The sequence below is a fragment of the Bombyx mandarina genome, chromosome 06, assembly GCF_030267445.1.
Source record: "Bombyx mandarina strain Sakado chromosome 06, ASM3026744v2".
Lineage (NCBI taxonomy): Eukaryota > Metazoa > Arthropoda > Insecta > Lepidoptera > Bombycidae > Bombyx > Bombyx mandarina.
Window position 1 is genome coordinate 13036676 of NC_143213.1, and position 25456 is coordinate 13062131.

A 25456-nucleotide genomic window follows, 5' to 3' on the forward strand; every position below is an offset into this window, starting at 1 on the left:
CTTCTAATAACTTCAGTGCGTCGCGTAGGACGGCGCACCTACACGGCAGTTAACATGTTAATGGAATTAAAAAAAAAAAAGAGTTTTTTGCTAATATTTTTTTTATGATACTTCAGTATTGCAGTGAAACCAATAGACAAAAGTGTTGCGTACAAATTATATATTGGCTACGAACGACAAAGAGCTTTATTTGTAACAAGTTTAATTGTAATAGAATATAATATGATCTCTTTATATTATAAAAAAAAATATATATTCAATTTTGATGGACGTTTTTACTTAATAGTTTAGCTTTGTGAATTTTTATTGTAGTATTTATGTAACTAACATTTTTGTTTTTAAATTGTAATCGATTTTTAATTTTTACACGCCGCAGTATCTATTCAGGTTTGTATAAAAATATCATTGTAACTGTCCGCTTTATGAGACTTGACGACCAATTTTATGTGTTTCTGTATTTGTAATTAAAAGAGAGATCATACCTCTGTTAATGTATATGTCTACTCTTGTTGTTAACAATATGCACCGCTGTTTTTTAAAACCAAATATAATGTGTCTTTATTCTAAAATAATTATAAGATAATGTTAATTATCTGAAATACATGAAAATACCGGTAAAACTATTTTGAATTACATTACATTTGTGAGGTAACTTGACTGGTCTGTGTTTGTTCAATCTGTTTATTGAATTGTGACGTCATAAGCGTTTACTGACCATTTTGTTGAATTTAATGCTCAAAATTGAGTTTTTTCTTAAAAATAAAGAATGTAACCTAATATAGTTAAAATAAACGACCTACATTTTATAACAGACAAGGGTATTAGCATTTTATTGGTTAAATGTAACATAAAGAATTATTATCATGTATTTTATAAACGTTTATGTAAAGTATCATTTAAGTTTTTATTCTCATGTTTTATATCCACATTGTTTTAAGTTTTCTGAAAATTGAACCGTTTATATATGATATCTCAACGAAAAGTAATCATATTTCTAACTTTGAATTTATAATATTTATATATAATTTACCTTTGTCTGTACTTTAAATTATCTATCTATACTTTAAATTACCTTATACTTTGAATTACTTTGTCAACATTAACCTATTTTTGGTAAAAAAAAGCGGTGCATATTGTTAAATAATATTAATGTGGAAGTTTTAAAGTTGTTTGTTTGTCGGTTAGCGATTCGAATTTATCACAAGGAAGCCTTCACATTGTAAATTTTATTTGTAAATATGTAATTTCGATAACAACAATTAATGCTGAATTACGAGTGAGCCCACACATTGTCAGCCGTGAGGACTTCTGCGCAAACTTAAATACGCTCCGAAAGAACAGAGGCCGGTATCTCCACATTCCACTCTTTAACTATCGAATAAGCTCAATGCTAAAGACTGTATGAGATTTGAAAATAATGTAATATCAAAAATATTTTCTGAAGCCCCTTAATTACTTTACACGATGTGTTTTTTTTGGTGATTTAATGTTAAGATCGGAAAAGATTAACTCACTAGTATGTAAGGACAAATGCTTTACGACACTGTGATAGTCGATACAAAATATATACCCGAGGGATACACCGTACGCATTTATGACTTTAAACGAAATATCAAATTGTCTTAATAAAAATGTAATAAGGAATGTTATTTTATTGTATTTTGAGATACTCAACAGTAACTGCACGATTTTCTTAATAGCACATCGTCTTTGTCAAACCAAAATCTGCTATGTGCACTTTTGAGATTTTTACTTTTTGACCTTTTCATATAGTTCACAGCCCTATCTACCATACCGTTTAAAAAAAACTGATAAGTGTTTATAGCTTTAATATTTATCTATAGCTTTCATTTCATATAGTTCTTAAAAATTCACCTTCGTATAAAATTTTATATGAAAATATTTTTACTCGTTAATTCAAAATAGAGTTTTTCACATAGCAGATTTTGGTTTGATAGCGACGATACTTGGTACTAATTTCATTTGACTCCACTGATTAAACCACCTTTTAAACGATTTCTGATTGTTTTTCTTTTTAACTACAAAACAAAATGTATTGACAAAATCGTGCGGTTATTGTTGTGAATGTAAAATGTAACAAAAGTACAAATCGTATGTGCAGAAGTTCGGACTCGGCTCGAGCGGTCGTCGCGTTTACTGTGTGTGTTGTGTACGTGTGTGTGCCGACAGGCGGCATTTGTTTGTGTGTATGTGTGTGCGGCCGCGCCCCCGCGTCTCGCTGTTCTGTTTGTTGACACATAAATGTAAATTTGAATGAATCAAATTATAAGAGAATATGAATTTTACAACTTGAGTTTTATTAAATTTTATTATGTCCCTTCCTCTATGCAAAAAAATTGCATTAATATATTCTGAGAAAATATCGCCTACAGGAAACATGTCAATTCAATTTCAACTTTTATTAATTATATTATTTTCTTCAAAAAATAAATTGTGAACTGTCAACATAACATTTATTATATCTACATTTAATACATAAAAGAAACCACTAATCTCTTTTACATTAAATTTCAAGAATTCTAATACGAACTAAAGTTGATTAAATCATACCAGTATTAAATGTACTTAAACACGACATCCTTGAAACTATCGACAGTTTGAAGCTCGAGTGTTACAGGGCACTGTAACCAATTTGCAAGTAATTCCTCAGTGTAACCCAGTAAGAAATACATTTTTGTCGGTGAAACTGCTCGCCTCATTATTGCTGCTACCCTTATATGGTTGAACTGACGTTTTATTATAACCTGAAAGTAACACAAATTAATTCTGTGAAATTGATGCCTCCAATGAACACTACTCTAACTCAAAATTTTGACATTTTCGTTTTTTACGCAAATCACTTCACTATTTTAAAAGTATTACAAATCATTATTGATGGGGTTCGAAGCAAGAGTAAATCAGCTAGTTACACAAAAAAAAAACTATAAATATATCGGCAATAATAAAGATTTTATCAACTTTTTTCGTTTAAACGTTCCTCCTGTAAACCTACGAATTTGGAGTTAGCGTAGTGTTCATTGGAGGCATCGAAATAATGTCTTTTTGCCTATTAGTATTAGTGTAACTAAGGAAAATGCTTATATGCACAGTTGATAAATAGTAGATAGATTAATATACATATTTATTTCTTAGAGTAACTTTACTAATGGCCTCCAAACATGGCTGACATGAGTTTTTTCCATTCAGAATCTGCTATTCCTATCATCAGCCATTTATCTTGCAGAAATGCTCCCTAGTACCAAATTACTCTGAGAGCTGACAACTACAAAAACTGGACTTGTTCATAAAACATTTCTAGATTCATATTATAATTTACTAGCAACCCGCCCTCGCTACGCTTCGGAAAAATTAAAACACACATGAAACAAAAAAAAAAAAAGTAGCCTATGTTCATCAGGGACAATGTCGGCTTCTAATGGAAAAAGAATTTTTCAAATCGGTCCAGTAGTTTCGGAGCCTATTCGAAACAAACAAACAAACAAATCTTCCTCTTTATAATATTAGTATAGATTGCTAAAATAATTATTGTGATTCTAATGTTTATATTTTAATTCTCACCTCGCTACAAACAAGTCCATGCCAGGTGCCTGTCATAAATCTTCTAATGAATTCGTCTTCCACGGCTGTTTCTGATCTGCGGAGACCATCTTTCAAACTCGCTGCAAGTGTAAATATAATTAAAATAATGATATATCTTATTTTAGGTACTTGGTTTTAAATCATTTACATGTTTAGGTTATTTGTCCAACTAGTGTTAAAAACAATGTTTTTGTATATCATCAATATGTTTTACAAATAGGGAGTGAAAATTATAGTACGTGTATGTATGTAATCTTTGCCTTTTTTCAGGATAAAATTTGTGTGCAGTAAAATATATAATTAAAATATATCGCAATAAGCAACTAGTCGTACTCGCCCACTTTGCAGGGCATTTATGATTAATATTATTATTTATTGTGATTATTATTAGGGGTCCCAACACTTATATAAATATTAGCCTATCCATTAGGTACATGTATTTTCTACATGGATACCAAGTTTCAAGTCAATCGGTTGCATGGTTCAGTAGTTATAACGGAACATACGTAAAAATCACTGTAGATTTATATATTAGTACAGATGACGTACAAGTATTCCACGAATTCCAAGTTTTGCGATGAGCGATGTAATGAGGCGGATTTGCCATTTCGTACGTTAATGGTTTGTCGCGTTTCTTCGTAATTCTGTACTTTCCAGATACAACCCTGCATAGTGGAGCAGACGTATGTAATTCAGACGCCAAAACCGGAGTCCCTTGGACCGTAAAATTAATTGACCGAAAACTAATCTGAAAGAAATTAAAACATATTCGAATAGTAAAAAATATATTTTGTATCATCATATTATTATAGTCTTATGACACAAACCCGAGCTAGCTTCGCTACAGAAGTATTCATGCTTATGAAAGAAACTTATTAGGTATATGGTTTTAAAACTATTTTTGTTTTTAATTTAAGGTTATGAAATGAAAAACCTATTCGCCATCAGTTTATGTCAGTTTTATAAAATGTCAAATTGCCTTTGACATTATTTTTTTAAACGTCATTAGGCAAAAGTATTCATAACAGACGTAGGTACAGATTACTAATGGCAAAACAATCTGGAACATGCTAACTGAAGATAGTTATAATATGATCTATTAATTCAATTTTAATTACTCTATAGCACATTTAGCGACCACTCACGGTGGACCGTATGATCTTCTGACTACAAGGGCAATAAAAAAATAAAACATAGGTATTTCAATGAGAACTAGCAAGAATTTTTATTCTATTTATACCTATCACGATTATAGCTTTGAATTGATTATTTAACTTAAATCACAACACAAACATACACACATAAAGATAGCCATTAGCACTGTAAGCTGACTCCCAACGTGACCGTATCATAATAATGCGGTTTTTTTTTTCTTTTTCTTACAGCTTTAACGTAGATATTTGAATGACGGACTTTTGAATGTTTAGCAATTGTGAGAAAAAATGCTGCTGAAAATGATTTCTAGAGACAAAAACTCTTTCAAAATGATAGTACTAGATGGAAACAACATAATGAATAAAGTATGTAAATAAATTAATAAAATAAATATTAATGAAAAAAAGGGATAATGGTACATTTTTTTATTTTTTTTTATTTTTTATTGCTTAGATGTGTGGACGAGCTCACAGCCCACCCGATGTTAAGTGGTTACTGGAGCCCATAGACATCTACAACGTAAATGCGCCACCCACCTCGAGATATAAGTTCTAAGGTGTCAGTATAGTTACATATATTGCTTCTATAAAACAAAGACTAATGTTCAGAAAAACAATTTGATCTAAGCATTTGATAGCTAAATTTTAGTGTTCGCAGTATGGTTTGCGTAACATTAAACTATAATAGGATAATTAATGAGGCGCGATATTACGGCAACTAAAATGGTATTTTTTAAGGGTGTTCGCTTTTAACCATGGGCACAAGATGTTTCTTGTTACATTTATTTTTGGTCATAAATTTATGCAATGGTAAAAAAAGATTGGATCTTATTCATACTTAGGTATTCGTTGGATTTTCTTTAACCCTTTTTATTTTTAATTTACCGCAGTGCTTGCTAATGACGTAAAAATGAAGTCCTCAATTGTGGAAAGCATCATCAAGAAAATATGCAATATTTCTTTAAGCTCTATCAACAATAGCACTCACGAAGAGAAAGTTGTCATGCTCAGTGATATAGAGAAAAAATTAAAAGCTTCAGCTTTGGCATTAGGTAGCGACGGTCGTATGTATACGAAGATTATTATGCATAGTCTAAAGTACATGTTGTTTAATGATAGCAAAGAACATGAAGATGTAACAGTTGTAGACCAAGATTTACCTACAACAACTGTTGTAGCTATTCGCAGAAAAAACTACGATATAGTCACCACACACAGTACAAAAACTACAGAAAAAAGGGACAAAGGAAAAATAATTCAGAGCATAGTCAGTGGAGTACAGTCTTTGGCTCAGAAATTAACGAAAGAGAACAATTTAAGTAACGATATGAAATCACTTATTGATCATCTAAAGAAGACTATAAAAAATCTTTTGAAAAAAAAGAAAAAAGGCGGGAAACCATTAAATGAAAATTTGTATACGGACATAATAGCTGCCGGTGTTGATTTGATGATTAAAAATAACTCGAAACAAAAATTTTTAGAGGAAACCAGAAGGAACAATAAAGATGCCAAAGACAGTGCTGAGATTAAAAGTGATATAAAAAGAAAGAATTTTCTACTTAGAAATACAACTCCGTTCACAAAACCACGGAAAGTGAACACAAAATGTAAATATGCTATTGACAAGGCATGTTCCGATATTAGATCTATGCAGAATTACATTTGTCGTTACGATAAAGCTGAAATACCTCTAGATAGATTATGTAATCGTATTAACGACTGCCTAGATAAATCAGATGAAAAAAATTGTGTCAAAACAGGTGCATTTTTATCAATGTTCTCATGTATTTAATGAAATTTGTCAATCAACTTTAAAGTTTCTTTTTCTATTACTATTTCAGCCGTAGAAAGGATTAAAGGAACCGGCGATATCATAAACAGCCTAGAAATATCTATATCCAATAAGTGTATCTCATCGGACATAAGCAGTTCAATATTTACAACGCAAAATCAAATCTTACATAACGTTCTGAAGTCACATTTGATTTTTTTTAAAAGCGATTCTTCTAATTGGCCCAAATATGACTCAGACTTCAATAACGATACGGTACGGAAAATATCGAACGAGGCCGCTTTAGTAGTGAGTTCACTAGCTATGGCCATAGAGGGTACATTGTGTGCGCGCAGATTTGGACTAAGCAACATCGATGAGATTGCCATACGATATAGTGACGATTCTGACCCAGACGAAGCGTTAGACGAAGTTCTAAAAACAGCATCCTGGTCGCCTAACAGCTGCGTCTGCGACGGGCCGGTGTGCCGACATAACGATTGCCCTGCGCTATGTAAACGTCTTTGCTGGCAGAGATACAGTCTGAAGAGATGGACTTGTCACGCAATAGACGAGGGCCCTAGTATCCCTCTAGATTATTTATGTGATGGCAAATATGACTGTTATGATGAAACCGATGAGTTGGATTGTTCTACAGGTAATGCCTTCATCTCTGGTATACACTGTCATTAATAAATATTATTTCTTTCCTATGAATATAAACTATGAGTATTTTATAACTAAAATTAATGGCCGTCGTTTGCCTGATAACATTATTATAATTATATCATATTTTAAATAATTAATAATCTGCTTGTTAAATTTTCTTGTTGCTTTTTTGCCTACCTAACTGCTTGTAGCCTCGAAGAGGAATTCTGGCTTCAACATGGCCGGTGGGCGATCTTACGGGGCTCAGCCTGAGAAACTTGCTAACGTCGGCTATAGCAAGCGCAGTGCTTCGCTTAATCTTCCATTGTATCGGAATCGCGATCCACTGGGAAGTTTCGGCAAGAAATTCATTGGCTTGTGTCTATGATCTAGGTTGCACGTCGAACTCTTCGTCGCTTTTTTTTTCCTTATCTAAGCTGATGGTCTTGAGAGACCATCTCAGCGTAACTCTAACAAGTAGGTGAGCTCGCGGGGCTCAAACCTGACGACGTTGCTAACACTAGCCCGAGTAAGAGCAGTGCTTCGGAGAATCTACCACCGGATCGGAAACACGACCCATTGAGAAGATCCGGCGAGAAACTCAGTGGGCTACTTCGTCGCAATCGACAAGTTTTCTACGTTGCGTTTTCGTACGTTTAAATTTGAGCTCATCGATGATGATTTTCATCAATAAAGAAAACAACAAACACAAACCACAATTTATAATAATTTTATTAATGTTTAAGGAGAATACTACGGTAAATTCGACAGCAGTGTAATATACAAAAACATACTCAAAAACATAGGGATAAAGACCAAATCAAAAAAATACGGATTCGTTCTAACCGAACTACTCACACTTCATGAAACCGTCGCATCACTACAGAAACTCAGTCTGGAAGGTAATTTGGAAACGATGAACGTTAAAATTGTACGGGACCAATGCTTTTCCACGATCGCAGACATATACGAGAGGTCTACGTTGATGGTCACCAATATCGTACAACTGAACGAGATTTACGATTATCTGATGACACTAAACCGAATGCTGGTTGACGCTATGAAGCGATCTCGAACGGGAAACGAAAGGATAATTCCTACGGAAGGTTGCATGTGTAAAGGAACTCGTTGCGTATTACTAAGATGCTCAGAATCATGTAAAAGAACATGCACTGTTCAACATAAGTTCACTAAATACAGCTGTAACAGAAAGATGAATCAATTTATACCTGTTGAAAAAGTGTGCGACGGATTGCCGGATTGTCCGGATGATGAAGATGAAAATGATTGTCGAAAAGGTCGAATATTATTTGAATTTTTATCTTATTGATGCACCGGTCCTATCTAGCGATGCACCGATGTTCGAATCCCGCAGGCGGGTACCAAATTTTTCTAATGAAATACGTACTTAACAAATGTTCACGATTGACTTCCACGGTGAAGGAATAACATCGTGTAATAAAAACCAAACCCGCAAAATTATAATTTGCGTAATGACTGGTGGTAGGACCTCTTGTGAGTCCGCGCGGGTAGGTACCACCGCACTGTCTATTTCTGCCGTGAAGCAGTGATGCGTTTCGGTTTGAAGGGTGGGGCAGCCGTTGTAACTATACTTGAGACCTTAGAACTTATATCTCAAGGTCACATTTAAGCAAAAAAAAAAAATTGTAATAAGGTCATAGACAGTCTATAGGTCTTCTTTTAATGTCAGCATTGCGCATCTTTGCGGCAATGAATGGATTAATTTGGATTAAAAAAAATAGATGTCTTGGGTTAAATCATCTCATGATTTGATCATCTGAACGAATGAGAGACATCAGATATAGTCTAATCTCTTTTTTCAGCAGAAGTTTGTCGGATCCATCATTTAGTACTTCTTCGTCACAATATTCAGAGCGTGGGCCACAAACAGAGAGGGACAGCGCTAGGCGAAGCTCTTGATGCTTGGAAAACAAAGGTTTTTTTTGGAAATTTGAACAAATTTGTTAATAATATTTTGTTGCATGCATTACAAATTTAAATTTCCCCACCACGGCTCTGTGCTAGGTTTTATGGTGTTATGGGATACCAAAAAACATACACGTACAAAATTTCCTATAGCCTTCGTCTAATATAATCTTCAACTAAAAAAATCTCCCAAAACTTTGGTTTGTTTAACTTAAAAATTCATTGTATAAATCAGTAATCCTAATAGTCGATAAGATTGTTTCTAATAATCCTAAAGACAAATATTCTATTTTCATTTTAATTGAGTTTAAATAATAAATCTTCAGGTAACAAACGCCCTGTTAATAACAGAACGAAATGGGAGACCTAATCGGAAAACTCTCGAAGATGTCGTAGCCAACATGCTCCAAGATCTGCTCAAGACGTATGCGACGCTCGAGAATTACAGACGCGGAGCAACCAATAATAACTTGAAAGAGTTCGTTAATATCTCACAGCAATTAATAAAAATTTTGAAATCTTGTTGGAATTAAAAATACAATTCAAATGTGTGCTTGTTTGAGTTTCATTGTTTGCAACCAAACCTTTCTGTATTGACCTTTAAGCTTTATTGTAGCATTGAAATGAAACACTTGGGGTGCCATTACGAGTCGGGGGAAGCCCTCTTCGGATTACGTGTTGAGAGCGGTGGGTAGGACAAGACTTAAAACAAATAAAATAATTTGCGGTTCAACGACCTGCGTCTGAGCTTTTGATAAGAAAGAACTAAATTAAGGCAGGTGGTAGTCAAAGTGAGTCGTTTCACGCGAAGCTACTTGACGTTCCTACCCACCCGTCACACCACGGGACGCCGAACTTCTCGGCGAGATATGTCTCAAATCGAAACATGGATTTAAAATTTTGTAATGAAATGAAATGAATTGTATTTTTTTTGTTGCTTAAATTGGTGCACGAGCTCACAGCCCACCTGATTTTAAGTGGTTACTGGACATCTACAACGTAAATGTCGCCACCCACCTTGAGATACGAGTTCTAGAGGTCTCACGTATAGTTACAACGGCTGCCCCACCCTTCAAACCGAAACGTATTACTGCTTCACGGCAGGAATAGGCGGGGTGGTGGTACCTACCCGTGCGGACTCACAAGAGGTCCTACCACCAGTAGTTAATGAATTTAATGTTAATGAAGTCAATGAATTTTCTAGAATTTTTTTCTAAATAATTTGATAAAATTCCTCGATCGAATCCATAAAATATTTAGTACTAAAAATCGTATCGCAACTGCAAACTACATACTCTGTTGAATTATAGAAAAATAGTCAATCGTAGGACCTGAGCCGGGACATATGCCCCCGATCGAATCGGAATCGAACCGAAATAGACAATGATAAGCGTTAAAACGTAAAGAGTTGCCTTATCTTTGTTACCGATAATTAAACTTAATAATATCGATAAATATCCAGTATCGACCAGTACTACGTCAACAGCTGTGTGTAAAAGTCAGAAAATGGCAGGTGAGTTACATACTGTGTTTCAGTATCAAAATAAATCATTTTAGTTCGTATGGTAATCAAGTAAAATAAATAGACAACGATCGGTTAAATAATTGATTTTTAATTAATCAACATCCTGCTAGGGGCACAACTGCACTATTCTTTATCGCAATGTTCTCAAACCTCGTATGAAGAATGATCGACATTCAGTAAATATCCTAAAAGATAATAAATACATTTCATGGTACTAATCTAAATATTCCCTTTATTACATTATATACTAGAATGTCTAAGGAAAGCTGGTGAGCGCTACAAGTGTTATAATTGTTGCAAAGTACGGCTGCGCGCCGCCCTTAGTTATGTGAGTGGCCAATCTGTATACGCATCAGTGTAGGCTATATGTAGCTACTGACCGCTACCTTTTAGGTACCTCAAGCACCGGTCACCGTCCTCGCCGAACCCACCGCTTGCGACGAAGGGCTCGACGAGTAATTTAACCCATAAACAAAGCCCTCTGAGTTCCTGGCTGGATCTTCTCAGTGGGTCGCGTTTCCGATCCGGTGGTAGATTCTGCGAAGCACTACTGTTGCTAAGGCCAGTGTTAGCAACACTCCGGTTTGAGCCCCGTGAGCTCACCTACGCGTCAAGGAGAAGCTGAAATAGCCTCTCAAGGCCATCAGTGTGGGTAGGAAAAAAACAAAACAAAAAAATTACCGTTCCGTCCGGTACACACACTAACGAAAATGTGTATTTACGACTACAACTACAAATAAAAGTCACGCGCGCTCGTACTTTGCAACAACTATAGATGCTACGTCCAATAAAGTCTAAATTAATTACCGATGCCGAAAACTGAACTGCTGCGATATTATCTATTAATCTTCAATTGGACTTCTGTATCAGCATATTTGAACCGTAAAGCAAAACAAATATCCTTTATTTATTTTTTATATTCGGTTCATAGGGTTGCTAAATTAATAAATATGAAGGCTAAAAGTACAGAATTAAAACCGCTTTTACAGTTTTAATTCGATGGTTTTTACCGGTCACCGTTCACGTCGAACCCACAGACACAGCCCTAAGTTCTCGCCTGATCTTCTCAGTGGGTCGCTTTCCCGATCCGGTGGTAGATTCTGCGAAGGTTAGGGCTAATGTTAACAACGTCCACAGGTTAGAGCCCTGTGGGCTCACCTACTCACTAGATTATGCTGGCATAGCCTTGAGAGGCTATGAAAAAAGATGTTTTTTTTTTTGAGAATTGCGACCTTTCGAATACTTCGAATTGAAATTTAGGTTGAAATTGAAAGTTTTGTTTTTTAAGTCGAAATTTAAGTATGTCAATTAAACTATTGAAATATATTGCAATTTGTATTTATTTGCACACGTAAAGAATTAATATTTTTATAAGACGGCCGCAGAAATCGTCGTTACGATGCTACTGTGCTGATCGGTGGTCTATTCCGCAAACAGGTACCAATTTTTCTTATGAAATACGTACTTAACAAATGTTCACGAATGATTTCTCTTCTTCCATAGCGAAGGAATAACTTCTTGTAATCCAAATCAAATCCACAAGTTATAATTTGCGCATTTACTCGTAGGGCGTTACATATGTGAGTCCGTACGGGTATTTCTCCTGCCTATTTTTGCCGTGAAGCAGTAATTCATTCGGGTCTGAAGGTTGGCGCAGCCATTCTACTATAAAAACCGGGGCTTAGAATTCATGTCTCAAGAGAGGCGGCGGCATTAAAAAAATTAAAAGTTTTATCTTCACCTTAAAACTGTAAAACTAATTTTTCGAGTAGGTTCCCAAAGCTAGTTATCTCTTTATCAGTATTCAGTATCTTAAGATAAATCGCTATATAATGCCATAAATATATACAGCAACTTAATTTACAACGTTTGTAGGTAAAGTTAAAAATAATAATTTGATTTAGGCTTATCACAGATAAGTATGATAAGTTTACACTGTTTTTCGATTAATAGTAGATGAGTTTATTGTATTCCAATATTTTATATTAATAACAGAAGCGGGTTAGTTGTACGTTCTCGTGTCCTGAAAATAGAAAAGAAACTTAAAATTCGATTGCATCGCCACCTCTAAATTTGCTCACCTAATAGTTTACCGACGTGTCCCTTTTAGATTAGATAAGTATTAGAGAAATGCTTGTGACTGTAACATCGTCATCAGATCACACAATCACTGCGGGCCTCTCTCAAAGTTCGCCACAATGACTGGTCCTACGCAATCCGCATCACTGTAGATGTGTATTCTAGAATTGCTCCCCATATCTTCTTTCTTTTTTCCCTAACTATTCCCTGGTAGCCTAAGGGTATATTTCAGCTTCGCGCGGACAGGAGTATACTTCTTCCATGTATGCCTTCCATGTATGTAAGTGTATGCCTTGGACACTTGGACGCGTACTGCGATATCAGTCCGATATTTACGGCTGGTAGGACGCATTGTAAGCCGGCATGTATGGGTACCACGATCTTGCCTGCTTTCGACAAGAAATAGTCGTGCATTTCGGCATAAAGTGTGGGAAAGCCATTATCAATACAATTAAAACTACGACCTCATGTCTTAGGGCGGATAGCGGCATTTATGTTGTTATACATCTATGGGGTCGGTAGCCATCTTAGACCTATCAGGGCGTCAGATGATTTACCCATCTACGCAATAAAAATAAAAACTTTGACACGATCAGCGCCTTCTTTATCACGCTTATATAAGTTCATTCGAAACGATTAGACTGTTACCATTTTTCCTTTTTGTTACTAGCTAACTGGTAGAAGAGAAACGCACGTACTTTTTACTGTCAATAAAAAAGCATGTACCAATTTTCCATAAAGCTCAAATCAATCCAAATCATAATTGTCTCTTAATCAGGACGTCTGTTCTTCTTTTCAATATGCTAAATACTTGACAGAGCTAACAAAGTACACTAACAAATATTCACTAGAATTTTCAATGACACAGGACATCTACACTACGGTTGGGGGCATTTCCCCCACCCCCACACGGATATCCTCCTGGACCCCCACATATGTATCCCCCTGGCCCTCCTCATATGTATCCTCCGGGTATATTTTACCCACCATACATACACCCCGGGGCTGACCCCGTGCAAGTGGTAGATGAATCCGAAGCGATCCCGGAATTACCGGGAGAAACCGTGGAGCTACCTTGGAGTAAGTCTGGAGATGAATGGGATTGAGATTTTGTTTTAAAGATGACACCTTTGTCTAAATTAATTTTAGCGGTTCGTTCGCCGATAGAGAAATCTAGTTTAAAAAAACAAATACTGGATTTAAATACAGAATTTAATAAAGGTTTTTATTTAAAAACGATAAAGCGTAACCAAATAAAATACTATTATTGCAAATTCAATGATTGGTTACCTCAAATGTGAAACTTCGTTGAACATTTCAATGTTTCATTCTGTTAATAAATTTGGTTTATAAAATTTTGAACTTACATTTCTAAAATCAGACCATACCAACAAGAAGGTGTTATCTGGTCTTGCTATTTGTAAAGTTCGCCAATGTTGGGCCAATCCTCTCTATGGATCGCGATGTTCTCTCCAGACTCTCCTGGTTCCGTAGTAAGATTAGCAGCATCTGCGCTTAATAACAATCCAAAAACTACCCAAATAAAACCATAAAGAGTTTTGGCCGGCACTTGATGTGCTCTCGGTATTTCGATAGCGCGTTTCAATAAAGTAATTAATGTTGCCGCTAATCTTCCAGAATGATCCTTGTGACTTAGACCAAAATTTACTTCCACTGAAGTTAATAAAGGTCAATGTTTACTACTAATACTATGACGGTTATTAGTTTGTAATAGGTTTAATGTTTTATGGGATTTTATGTCCTGGTAACTAAAACCTTTAGATCATGTCTTATTTTAATTTAAATTCTTATTTTTATGAAAAATATTATATGGGGGTGAAATGAAATGAAATGAAATGAAGATGATTAATTTGAGACATTAATCAACTGGAATGAAATGAAATGAAATGAGATAAGACGATATAGAATTAAATCTCAGTAAAATGGCGGTCATTTACTGAGATTATTATTTATTATTTAATATATATTTATTATAACTTATTTATACCTCTATTAATAGAGGAATAAATAACCATAAAAATCAATCCTTAGCGTTTACTGTAAAATAAGTTTGCAAGCACCTTGAATTTCGATTGCATTGATTGCATCTGTTTTGTGCATTATTTCACTTTTTTGTAATTTGGTGTTAATATTATGGACATATAATAAATTATCGATTAAAATGAAGCATCTAATTCCGTTGGATGCAGGTGGCAATGGACCGGTCGCACTGGAAATCTATTGGAGAGGCCTATGTTCAGCAGTGGACGGCGACAGGCTGAAATGATGATGATGATGATGATGATGATCTAATTCCGAATCGAAAACCGAAAAAGATGATTCGATAACTTTTACTGCTTCCAAAAATAGGAATCACTTCAGAGAGTTACTTCAAGGAATTGAATAATCAAAAACAATCCCATGACTTGCTTATCCCCAAACAAAGACACATGTTGGAATACTAATATATTACTAAAACCATTTCAGGCACATATCGTTGGGTTCCTGCTTGCTTAAACCAAGGCAGCATTCCACCAGGTGCCCTCAGAGTCGGTACCGATGCCGATGGAGATGAAATCTACGCTGGAAGAGCTCCTCACGAGGGTGAAATTGTTCCCGCCAAGGTTATTCCGAACAAGAACGTTTGCTTTATATCGTTCTGCGGCGAGGAAATTTTAAAGGACCAGTTTGAGGTAAGAAGTATTGAAATTGCTAGTATCTTCTACTATTTCTCCATTACCCAAAGTGAGTAATATCATTTTTAATAGCATACTGACATACTAGCGGTCAGAATGTATGGCAATACAAACCAGATAGAATAAGCTGCCTAATAATAATAAAAAGTCAATTTATACCGAATAAGTTTACTTGCTGGTACGTCAAATACGAAATATTTTTGGGCATCAGCTTCGATCAAAATATTAACCAGACTTACATTACGCTATAATAGTCCTTTAACAAACATTACAAAATATTTTTTCTTTGTAATAGTGCATAAAAATTCGGTTTTGTTTTAAACTACTCGCACCAGATCTCGAGCGATGGAATAGGTAATTATCAGATAACCGCCTTTTTCTGACGCGAAGTCTTTCTTGAAGTAGGTTATTCATGTTGTCGTTCTGTTTTGTTTTTGTCCAGGTGCTTGTTCCGACTTTCTTCGCTTGGCAGTTTGCCTCGAACGGTGAACTTCCCCCTGGTGCAGTGAACTTTGGTGTCACAGCCGATGGTGAGAGACTCTACTACGGTAGGGTCACTCGCGATGGACTGACGACGCCTGGCAAGGTAATCCCATCATTCTTCAGTTACAACCCATTCGGTTAGAGCCAGCTTATGGGTACCTATCAGTTTTAATCGTGGTTCACAGAATTCCTTTCAATTCGCTTGGTATTGTTTGTGCTTTATTAGCCAAAAGCTTTGTAGTTTTGCCTAGCTATCTGCTCATAGCCTTGAGGAGTTATTCTGGCTTCGACTTGGTTGGTGCCTGAGTTTACGGGGCTTATCATGAAAGGGTTTGTTAACATATGTCCTATTAAGAAGGCTTAGCTGAATCTACCACCAGGTCTGAAAGCAGAGAATACTCGGCGGCAGGCAGGGCCTTGGCTGTGCTTCTGGTATTGTTGATGTCCATTAGTGACGGTATCCACTCACCATAAGGTGGCTCATCAACCTCAAAGCTCCATCTACTAAACATGCACAAAAAAGAGTACGTGCGTGTATTCGTACGTGCGTTTTCGTTTCTTTAGTACAAAAGCATACTTTCTGACGTGACAACGTCTTATAATTCGATGGAGCCGGCTGCACGCAAGAAAAAAGATGACTCATTGAGGTGTTCCATTTAAGGCTTGAAGTGCAAGCGAGAGCGCGCAACGAGCGACAAAGAGGCACAATCGGCCTCCGCGTTCGACAGCGTTCGACATCTATCTCTCTCCTACTTGAGTGAGCGATGCATCCGCGTGGACAGCTGCTATACAATAATACATTTACATGTTTTCGTCAAGTATGAAGTTCCGTGAAAAGTGAATGTGGTGTCAATTGTCCATACAAAATATCTATCAAACAAATAAAATTAAAATTTTCTTTTGAAAAATGAAACCATTCCATCAGTATTTTCTTATGACGTTGTCACGTTCAAGTATCGTCAGTAAGCCGACTTTACAGACAACCGATTTTTTATCTTCATTTTTCAGATTCAACCTTCGCATGGTTGCTGTTATTTTCCCCTCGATGGCGGAGAACAGAGCTCCACTGAATATGAATGTTTGGTGCTTATATAAAATCTATAATCGAAACTTTTAATTTCTTTAAGCAAATAACCGTTTGATAAATACCGTAACTGAATTACATTCGCTTAAAATAGTTAAAATTACTTTTTCTTTTTAATGCTTTTGAAAATAAGTATGTGATGATGATATGTATAACTGCAGCCTTCTAATACGGTATTTATGTAAATTATTAATTTAAAATATTAGCTGTTTAATTAAATATTGTATTTACTTTTGTTGATGTTTAATCAAAGATATTTTATTTTAAAATATAATTTATATTGAGCGTTGTTTTTATTTATTTTTAATAATTGCTTTTCCTCCCCGTCGACGAACGTTTTAAAGTAATGCAATTTGTTTATTTTATCTTAAAAACAATTCAGTATGTTAAATAATATTATAACAAACATATTCATTTTTATAAAAATGTCCCCTTATGCGGCCATTTAGCGTAGAATTAAATATATAAATAACTAGCTGACTCGGCAGACTTCGTAGTGCCTCTATCGATAAATAAAAGACCTAAATTTTTGTACAAAATAATCATAATAAAACCCGTCTGACGGGGGACACATCATAAGAAAAACAAAATTGTTATTTTTATTTAATTCCAAGCATTTTCTTATTTATCTACCAAAATTAGCCAAATCAGTCCAGCCGTTCTCGAGTTTTAGCGAGACTAACGAACAGCAATTCATTTTTATATATACAGATTTAAAAAACCGCACCTAGCCTTCACCAAAGCAGAATTCTTCTCTACTATCTGAAATCACCGCGCTCATGTGACGAATCTTTTTTCATGTCATTTTTAAAGCAAATGTGGCTTTTAGAATCCCCTTCGCGACCTGCTCCGAGTTATATTACATGTCCTTCTTTAAATAAAATAAAACAAACACAAGCCTGTTGTGCCGATGAGTAGGTTATATAAGATACGAAATTCATTCGGGTGTTTGTCTGTGCGCCTGTACAACAAAATCCCACAAGATGTTCAGAACCTACATATACATAGGTTTAAGAAAACCATTAAAGGACATCTATGCAATAAAGCTTACTATAAAGTCAATGATTATTATCTAGAAGATTGCACAAAGTGGGAATGAGTTGCTCGCTCCGGGCATTTCAATATTGTAATAATTGTTATGTTATAAGACTCATGTAAAAATTAATATTTAAAAAAAATCTAATATTTAAAATATAACCTAATATTTAAAAAAAAAAAAACATGCTCGCTGAGTTTCTTGCCAATTCTTCTCAGGACGGAGGCTAGTTCTTGTGAATTGGCGGTAGTTCTTTTGACGTTCAACAAGTATGTACTTTCATTTATGTTGAATAATTTTTTTTTGATTTGATTTGGTTTGATTTAAATGTTATTTGGGGACAAGACAAGACAAAGACAGCTAAATGAAAAGCTGACTACTTGACTTTAATAAAAGCCATAAGAATAAAACGAAATGTTAAATAAAAATACCTTGATAACAACCAGCGGGTCTTTGGAGAGTAAAATCAAATTGTGTTTTTTTTGTTTAAGCGAGCCTTTACTACACTAATTTACATTCACGGAGTAGAATTGGCATGAAATTCAGGGTTTTTAATTCTTATATTTCTATCACTGCTTAATTCAAGGTGGGTCATTTACGTTGCTGAGTTCATTAACCAGTTTAAGTGATAAAAAAACTTTTGACATTTATCTTCCAATCTACTTTTTTTTCTTATAGCTCTTTACATTGCAGTCAGTTTTCTGTACCGATAAAATAGGCTTTCACATTGAAAAAATCGCGCAATTTTTTTCTAACCTACCTATTCTAGTCACCTCGACTAATATCCTCATTGACGTATCGATTTATGACAAATACGTTTACCAAGAATTTTTTGAACAAATAATTCAGCATTAGCTATATCATTAACCCGCTTCTAATTGGTGAAAAGGAATTGATAAGACTGAAGGTAGACGACACGCACCTCGCGTTATCTGTGCTGCGAAAATGATTCATTTCGTAATAAATATACAAGCTTCAGTTTTCATTTGGTAGTTGAAGACAAGCGACGCCACAACCGACATGCCAGGTAAGTCGTTTTATCAATAATTCAAAGACAACAGAACGGTTTTTGGTAAATTTAGATACGATACAAAATAGGACTTTAAATTTTGCGCCGATAACGAAAATTGTATAATAGCATCTACACGTAAACGAAACATCGATAATGATAAAACCAATGTTAGAATTTCAGCGAAATTAATGTTTTTTTCTTAATTCAATCAGTCTTATCGGGCAACATTTGTATAGTTCTAAAATGACGTGGAAAAATGAATTTCTCATAAAATTTGATGAATGTGCTATTGAGATTTAAAGGAAAAACTATAAACTTAACTATAAAATGGAGTACTCTATAAGTGTGGTTTTAAATCGTTATATTTGTTCTACATCAATATAGTAGAATTTTCACGATAATAACGTTTCTATATCTTCACCTGAACAAATAATAAATTAATTGACGTTGGCTATAAGAAAAGTAATATTTGTATTCTTAAAATATTTTCAATTTGCGTATCTTTAATATACGCGTTTGGATTGCTAGTGACCGAAATATCTAGAAAGAGGTGAACGCTCACATTTATCTGTGCACGTAGTAAGTCGTGTACTCGTTTTGTGATGTAAATCTTGTACCATCACGCGTTTACAGGTGCTATTACTGAAACAATGAATTGTCTTTGTCTTATTTATGCCTCATGCAATAATTTCTTTGAATATTAAAAATTCTTTTTTCTTTGTCTCAACCGAAATATGAAATAAAAAGCATTATTAAGATGTGCTTGTATGAGAACCTTTGTGACGAACCTTATGAGGAGTATATTTATAGCCGACTCATTGACGTTTTTACGATACGTTGGACGGGTCTTCTTCATTTTGTCATTATTGGTGTACTCTTTTCCATTGTATAGTTTGATTTTGCGTTCAATATAATAATCAGTGACTTTAACTCTCCACCGTATCGCTTAGAATGATAATCTGGACGGTGACTTGTGAAAGATTTGACTAATAAGATGATTTAAGAAAAATATTTACTAGTGCGGAACATTAAAATTACAAATAAAAGATTATAATTAATCACCGGACAAAATATTGGTGTGAAACGTATGGGCCGTATAATAAATTTGCCTGTGCTTAGCTTATTTAAGTATTTTGGTTAATTGCTCAACCATCTCGGATTGCAGGAATGAATTCAAATCTAAAAGCAAATAATCGAGTTGGAAATATCCAGAAGAATTTCATTGTGTGATTATTTATTACAAAATAATGTACCTACAATAGTAGAATGAGTCATTTACCTTAGGTATAATCCAGTTGGCATTTTCAAATACTTATCATTGGCCTCACTTTTCTGATGATAAAAGTAGATAGCATTAAGTTTTTTTTTCTTTCGTACACATGAAATATTTCGAAATAAACATTATTTAACCACTTATCTTGCACGAAAAAATATTTTTCAATCGAAATTTCTGATTAGTGATAAATTAGTTGCTATTGTGTTTTTTTTTTTAGGGAAGAATGTGTTGTGTAACGATAAATGAAACGACACGATTACGATAAATAAAGATTAGCGCGTTCATTATTTATCGTTTCCTTGAATAGAAACAGATAGATGGGACTTTATGAATCCGATATACCTACTTGTTTGAATTATATTTTCGATTTCTTCTCTGTTCAATTCTATAAATATCACCACCATACAGAAAGTGGATTTTAGACTAAAACGGCGTTCTTGCGCACCACCTGAAACAGTCAAACTAATTAATGACCTATGATTTTGTTGATGAACAATATGTAAGTAAAAAAACCTATAGTACCTATCACAGGTCACATAAGACTGACGTGAACTATATTTGTTTGATGTTATATAAACATATTACTGTACAGGACAGTATTACGGTTGGGGAGCGCCCCCTCCTCCCCCACACGGGTTTCCTCCACCTCCACATGGTCCTCCTCATGGTCCTCCCCATGGTCCTCCCCATGGACCCCCGCACATGTACCCTCCTGGTGCCATCGTTTACTACCCAATGCATCCGGGGTATTTTTATCCACCACCTCCCGGGGCGGATTCTGTGCAAGTGGTGGAAGAAGCCGAAGCGGTCCCTGAATTACCCGGAGAGACCGTCGAGCTACCTTGGAGTAAGTCTGGAGATGAATCGAGTTAAATTAGAATATGTTTTTATCTAAGAGATAACACCTTCCACTCATGTATGTGCCAAGCGCATAGATCACTTAGGACATGGTTTCATTAGTACTATTACTTACTTACTTACTTATACAGCTCAGAATGATATTGCTGGTATAGAATACCAGTTTAAAGTTAAAAAAAAATTACTAATTTATTAAGAACTGACTTTTATTCAAGCATTCTTTTTGTATTTGCAAGAGAATGAAGTGACTTTGTAATCCAATCCAAAATCAACACACAAATGACTCACGCTTTATAATCTTTAGACCGATACAAAATATTTTTTATTTCATTTATCTTTTACCTACAAAAAAAACAAGTGTTAATGAAATAGCTATATTTCAGTTCCATGACTTTTCATATCATCATTAGCCGTATCGATAGATAATTAAGTCAACGGGAAGGTGTTATCTGGTCTTGCTATCTGTAATGTTCGCCAATGTTGGGCCAATCCTCTCTATGGATCGCGATGTTCTCTCCAGACTCTCCTGGTTTCGTAGTAAGATTAGCAACCGCGCTTAATAACAATCCAAATACTACCCAATTATAACCATAAAGAGTTTTGGCCGTCGCTTGATGTGTTGTCGGTATTTTGATAGCGTCTTATGATGTGATTACGCTGTTGCTAATTTACTAGAATCTTTATTGGGATATTTAATTAATTGGCATTTTTAAGTCCTCAAAACACAAATCAAAATTTTCTAGTCTTTAATACTTCTGAATTAGCTAAATGTTAGCTAATTAGCTTAGTAATCTAAGCTAAGTAAGTTAGTCATTATTATAATAAGGTAGGTTAAATGATTTTACGCTTGGAATTGTGAAATGGACTTGACTGTTAACTAATATTGGAGCCTATCTTTGGATTCGAGATTTAAGTCCCAATTTTATTGGTATCACAGCTGTTCCGACTTTTCAATGATAAGTGTGATGGCTTCGCAGCCTAGGTACATATTTAATACCAGTCCGGACTACAATACACCTCACCAATAACATGGAAGTAAATAATTTATAAACACAGAAATTGTCAACATTGAAAAAATATGTAGCAGCAAACCAGATTTTTTTTTTAATTTTCCCAACGAAATTTGGGGTAGATGGTCATCAAATAGAGGTTTTAGCTAACAAATCTCCAGTAGCAGTAGAAATCGCTCAAAATCGTATTGTAATTACAATGTAATGTCTCAATAATCTTCTTTCATTTCAGGCACATACCGTTGGGTCCCCGCTTGCTTAAGCCAGCGCAGCATCCCACCAGGTGCCCTCAGGGTCGGTACCGATGCTGACGGTGATGAGATCTACGCGGGAAGAGCTCACCACGAAGGTGACATCGTTCCGGCCAAAGTCATTCCGACCAAAAACGCGTGTTATATTTCTTTCGGTGGTGAAGAGGTTCTAAAAGACCAGTTTGAGGTATGTTATAATCGATTTATAATTGTGGACGGATGTTTATGTAGTGTCAGTTTTTATCAATGTTGTATTTACCAAATTATATTTTCTTCCCACTCTGACGAAACAGAAATCTTTGTGAGCATTTTAGAGTGTTTAGGAATCATGCGCCTGTGTGTGTGTGTGTGTGTCAATCAATCCACACATTTACACCAAAATTTTATATTTTCAAATATAAAAAAGATTAAAAATTAAATTTTACTCGTTTGTCTGTATTTTCATAAAGAAATGACCCCTGGGAACGACTTTACACATTGTGCCAGATAGTCTTGTATTCTTAAAAACAACATTTTAATGTGAAATACAAACATTGGCGAATATATCGTCAGTTCTACAAAAACTCTAATCATGATTTTTTTTTTTGCTTACATTTGTGGACGAGCTTACACCCCACCTAGTGTTAAGTGGTTACTTGAGCCCATAGATATCTATAACGTAAATGCGCCACCCACCTTGAGATATAAGTTCTCAGGTCTTAGTATAGTTACAACGGCTGCCCCACCCTTCAAATTGAAACGCATTACTGCTTCACGGGTTTGATTTTTATTATACGATGTTATTCCTTCACCGTGGTAGTCAAATTGGTACCCGCTTGCGGGATTCGAACACCGTTGCATCGCTAAATACGAATGCACTGGAGGTCATATCCTTTAGGCCACGACGACTTTTAAAATGTATTTATGAAATTCATGATTTATTTAAATCTTCTAAATGTTTAACACAAACGATTGACATCTGCAGTCTCCCATATTTCTATCGCTGTTTTCAGGTACTAGTACCATCCATGTTCGCCTGGCAGTTCTCGACAAATGGCGAAGTTCCGCCCGGCGCTGTCGAGGCTGGCTCCACAGCTGACGGGGAGAAGCTTTACTTCGGCAGGGTCAATCATGACGGATGCACTACGCCCGGCAAGGTGCGTGGTTTTATACTCCAGTTAATGTTTTACCGTATTTATGGGTTACGTAGGCAGCGGCTTGGCTCGGCCCCTGTAATTGCTGGAGTCCATGGGCGACGGTAACCACTTAGCATCAAGTGGGCCGTATGCTCGTCTGTGTACACGGGCAAGAAAAAAAAAACGTGGTTACAAAAGTTTATATAAATGACAAATTTAGTTACCCACTTTGATACATGAATTCGAAGTCTCAATTATATTGGAAAATTGCTTTTCTAACTGCAACGCATAAATGCATGGTCACAGATATAATGATTTATAACGATTATAATGAAAATCTCTGTATAATCTATATATAACATCAAATCATATTATGATACTATAATATGTACGATGTTGTATATTATGCATAATATGTATGTTTGCTGCGTGTGTTTGACATTTACATATAATATATCATTTACAATAAAACAATGCACCTAGTAAAACATTCTTGCCGCCACTATTGGTTGACTAAGTACGCATTGGGCATTAATTCTGCTACACTCTATTCATAAAACTCTTTATGCATTAAGCTAAATAATTAAACAAAAATTTCTCAATTTTCTAATTAAGCCCGTTACACTGTCTTAGTATTACTAGATTTTATCTTTTAGGCGGGCTCCGGATAGCCTGCCGACCGAGAGCGCTGGTGGTCGTGGCGCCGACGACCGCCAGTCCGCCGTCCCGAGGGGGAGGGTGACGGGAGAGATGTGCTCCGCACTAAACGCTTCACTTACCCCCCTTTGCCTTTTCATGAGTTCTGTCTCGTGCGAGTTTTGTATGCTGGTTGTTGAGCGACAGGAGGTTTTAGTCGGTTCAACTCGGACATGCCCCGTCCTCCGTCCCCAGTGGAGGGTGGAAATCCGGTGATTTCCTCCTGACAAAAAAAAAAGGTTTCATCTTTATTGCACAATGTTCGGTACTATTGATTTTTCTATCATGATTATTTATTTTTAATTTGATTCCAGATCCACCCGTCACACGCATGTTGCTATTACCCGTTTGATGGCGAAGAAAGGAGCTCCGCAGAATATGAATGTTTGGTGCTAATGTAGAAAATGTTATCTATAAACGACTTTGGAAATTCACTTAAATTAGCTCAGTTATTTAATGCATTTGATCTATTAAACCGTACGTAGTTTTTTTTTTTTTGTTAAACATATATCAGTAAAAGGGATTTTAATTTGTCATTTATCATCAAATCTATTAGGATTATTTCGTGTGAATTAGCTTTGTGTTATGACATATTATGAAGTTAAATTGTTTTTAAGACATTTATATAATATCGAACTTTAGATACTATTTTGTCCTAGAGATTATGCAGCTTTGAGATATAGTCATGAATTTGATGTATTTTGAATAAAGTTTTTTTTTAATAATAATGTTTTATTTTTATCTACATTGTATACCAACATTTCTTTATTAAATAACTAGCTGACCCGGCAGACTTCGTAGTGCCTCAATCAATAAATAAAAGACCTAAGCTTTTGTATAAAAAAACAAAAAAAAAAAACAAAAGGAATCCATCCGACAGGGGAAACATCAACAAATCAAAGGAAAAACCTTTTTTTATATAATTCTGAGCATTTTCATATTTATTCACCTTTTAAACCTTCTCTGGAATTCCACGAATAATTCAAGACCAAAATTAGCCAAATCAGTCCAGCTGTTCTCGAGTTTTGGCGAGACTAACGAACTGCAATCCGTTTATATATACCTAGTCAGGTCATATATTCTGTCACATGTTTAATGTAAAATAATTGAAACAAGTTTATTCATTATGTAACCATTCATATACCAAAATGAACTTAACAAAACATAGATTCTTATGACACTAAGGTTTATTCAAAATGACCTCCGTGATTT

At 35.1% G+C, this 25456-nt stretch overlaps 4 protein-coding genes across 5 annotated transcripts; 3 read left to right on the forward strand and 1 right to left on the reverse strand.

Moving 5' to 3' along the window:
* Positions 1 to 2452: 2452 nt before the first annotated feature.
* Positions 2453 to 4573, reverse strand: mRpS24 (mitochondrial ribosomal protein S24). The gene is made up of 4 exons (XM_028187736.2): positions 4428 to 4573; positions 4150 to 4348; positions 3580 to 3680; positions 2453 to 2765 (listed from the first exon to the last, which is right to left on the reverse strand). Exons 1-4 carry the CDS (start codon positions 4455 to 4457, stop codon positions 2577 to 2579), a joined length of 519 nt encoding a protein of 172 aa, XP_028043537.2. The 5' UTR covers positions 4458 to 4573; the 3' UTR covers positions 2453 to 2576.
* A 757-nt stretch (positions 4574 to 5330) lies between these two features.
* On the forward strand, positions 5331 to 9772 carry LOC114253069 (uncharacterized). The gene is made up of 6 exons (XM_028187827.2): positions 5331 to 5564; positions 5645 to 6517; positions 6599 to 7186; positions 7923 to 8474; positions 9024 to 9133; positions 9450 to 9772. The coding sequence occupies exons 1-6, from the start codon at positions 5510 to 5512 to the stop codon at positions 9654 to 9656; spliced, it is 2385 nt and encodes a 794-aa protein (XP_028043628.2). The 5' UTR covers positions 5331 to 5509; the 3' UTR covers positions 9657 to 9772.
* Positions 9773 to 10528: 756 nt separating this feature from the next.
* On the forward strand, positions 10529 to 17278 carry LOC114253099 (pfs47 receptor). Of its 2 annotated transcripts, none has more exons than XM_089728148.1 (4): positions 10529 to 10636; positions 15215 to 15420; positions 15866 to 16009; positions 16915 to 17278. In XM_089728148.1, the coding sequence occupies exons 1-4, from the start codon at positions 10630 to 10632 to the stop codon at positions 16999 to 17001; spliced, it is 444 nt and encodes a 147-aa protein (XP_089584274.1). In that variant the 5' UTR covers positions 10529 to 10629; the 3' UTR covers positions 17002 to 17278. The 2 variants fall into 2 exon arrangements, with proteins under 2 accessions (XP_089584274.1, XP_028043661.2); XM_028187860.2 differs by lacking the exon at positions 10529 to 10636 and adding an exon at positions 13605 to 13807.
* A 1635-nt stretch (positions 17279 to 18913) lies between these two features.
* On the forward strand, positions 18914 to 24969 carry LOC114253081 (pfs47 receptor-like). Its single transcript, XM_028187842.2, has 5 exons — positions 18914 to 19053; positions 20907 to 21161; positions 22415 to 22620; positions 23426 to 23569; positions 24559 to 24969. The coding sequence occupies exons 1-5, from the start codon at positions 19047 to 19049 to the stop codon at positions 24643 to 24645; spliced, it is 699 nt and encodes a 232-aa protein (XP_028043643.2). The 5' UTR covers positions 18914 to 19046; the 3' UTR covers positions 24646 to 24969.
* Positions 24970 to 25456: the final 487 nt, after the last annotated feature.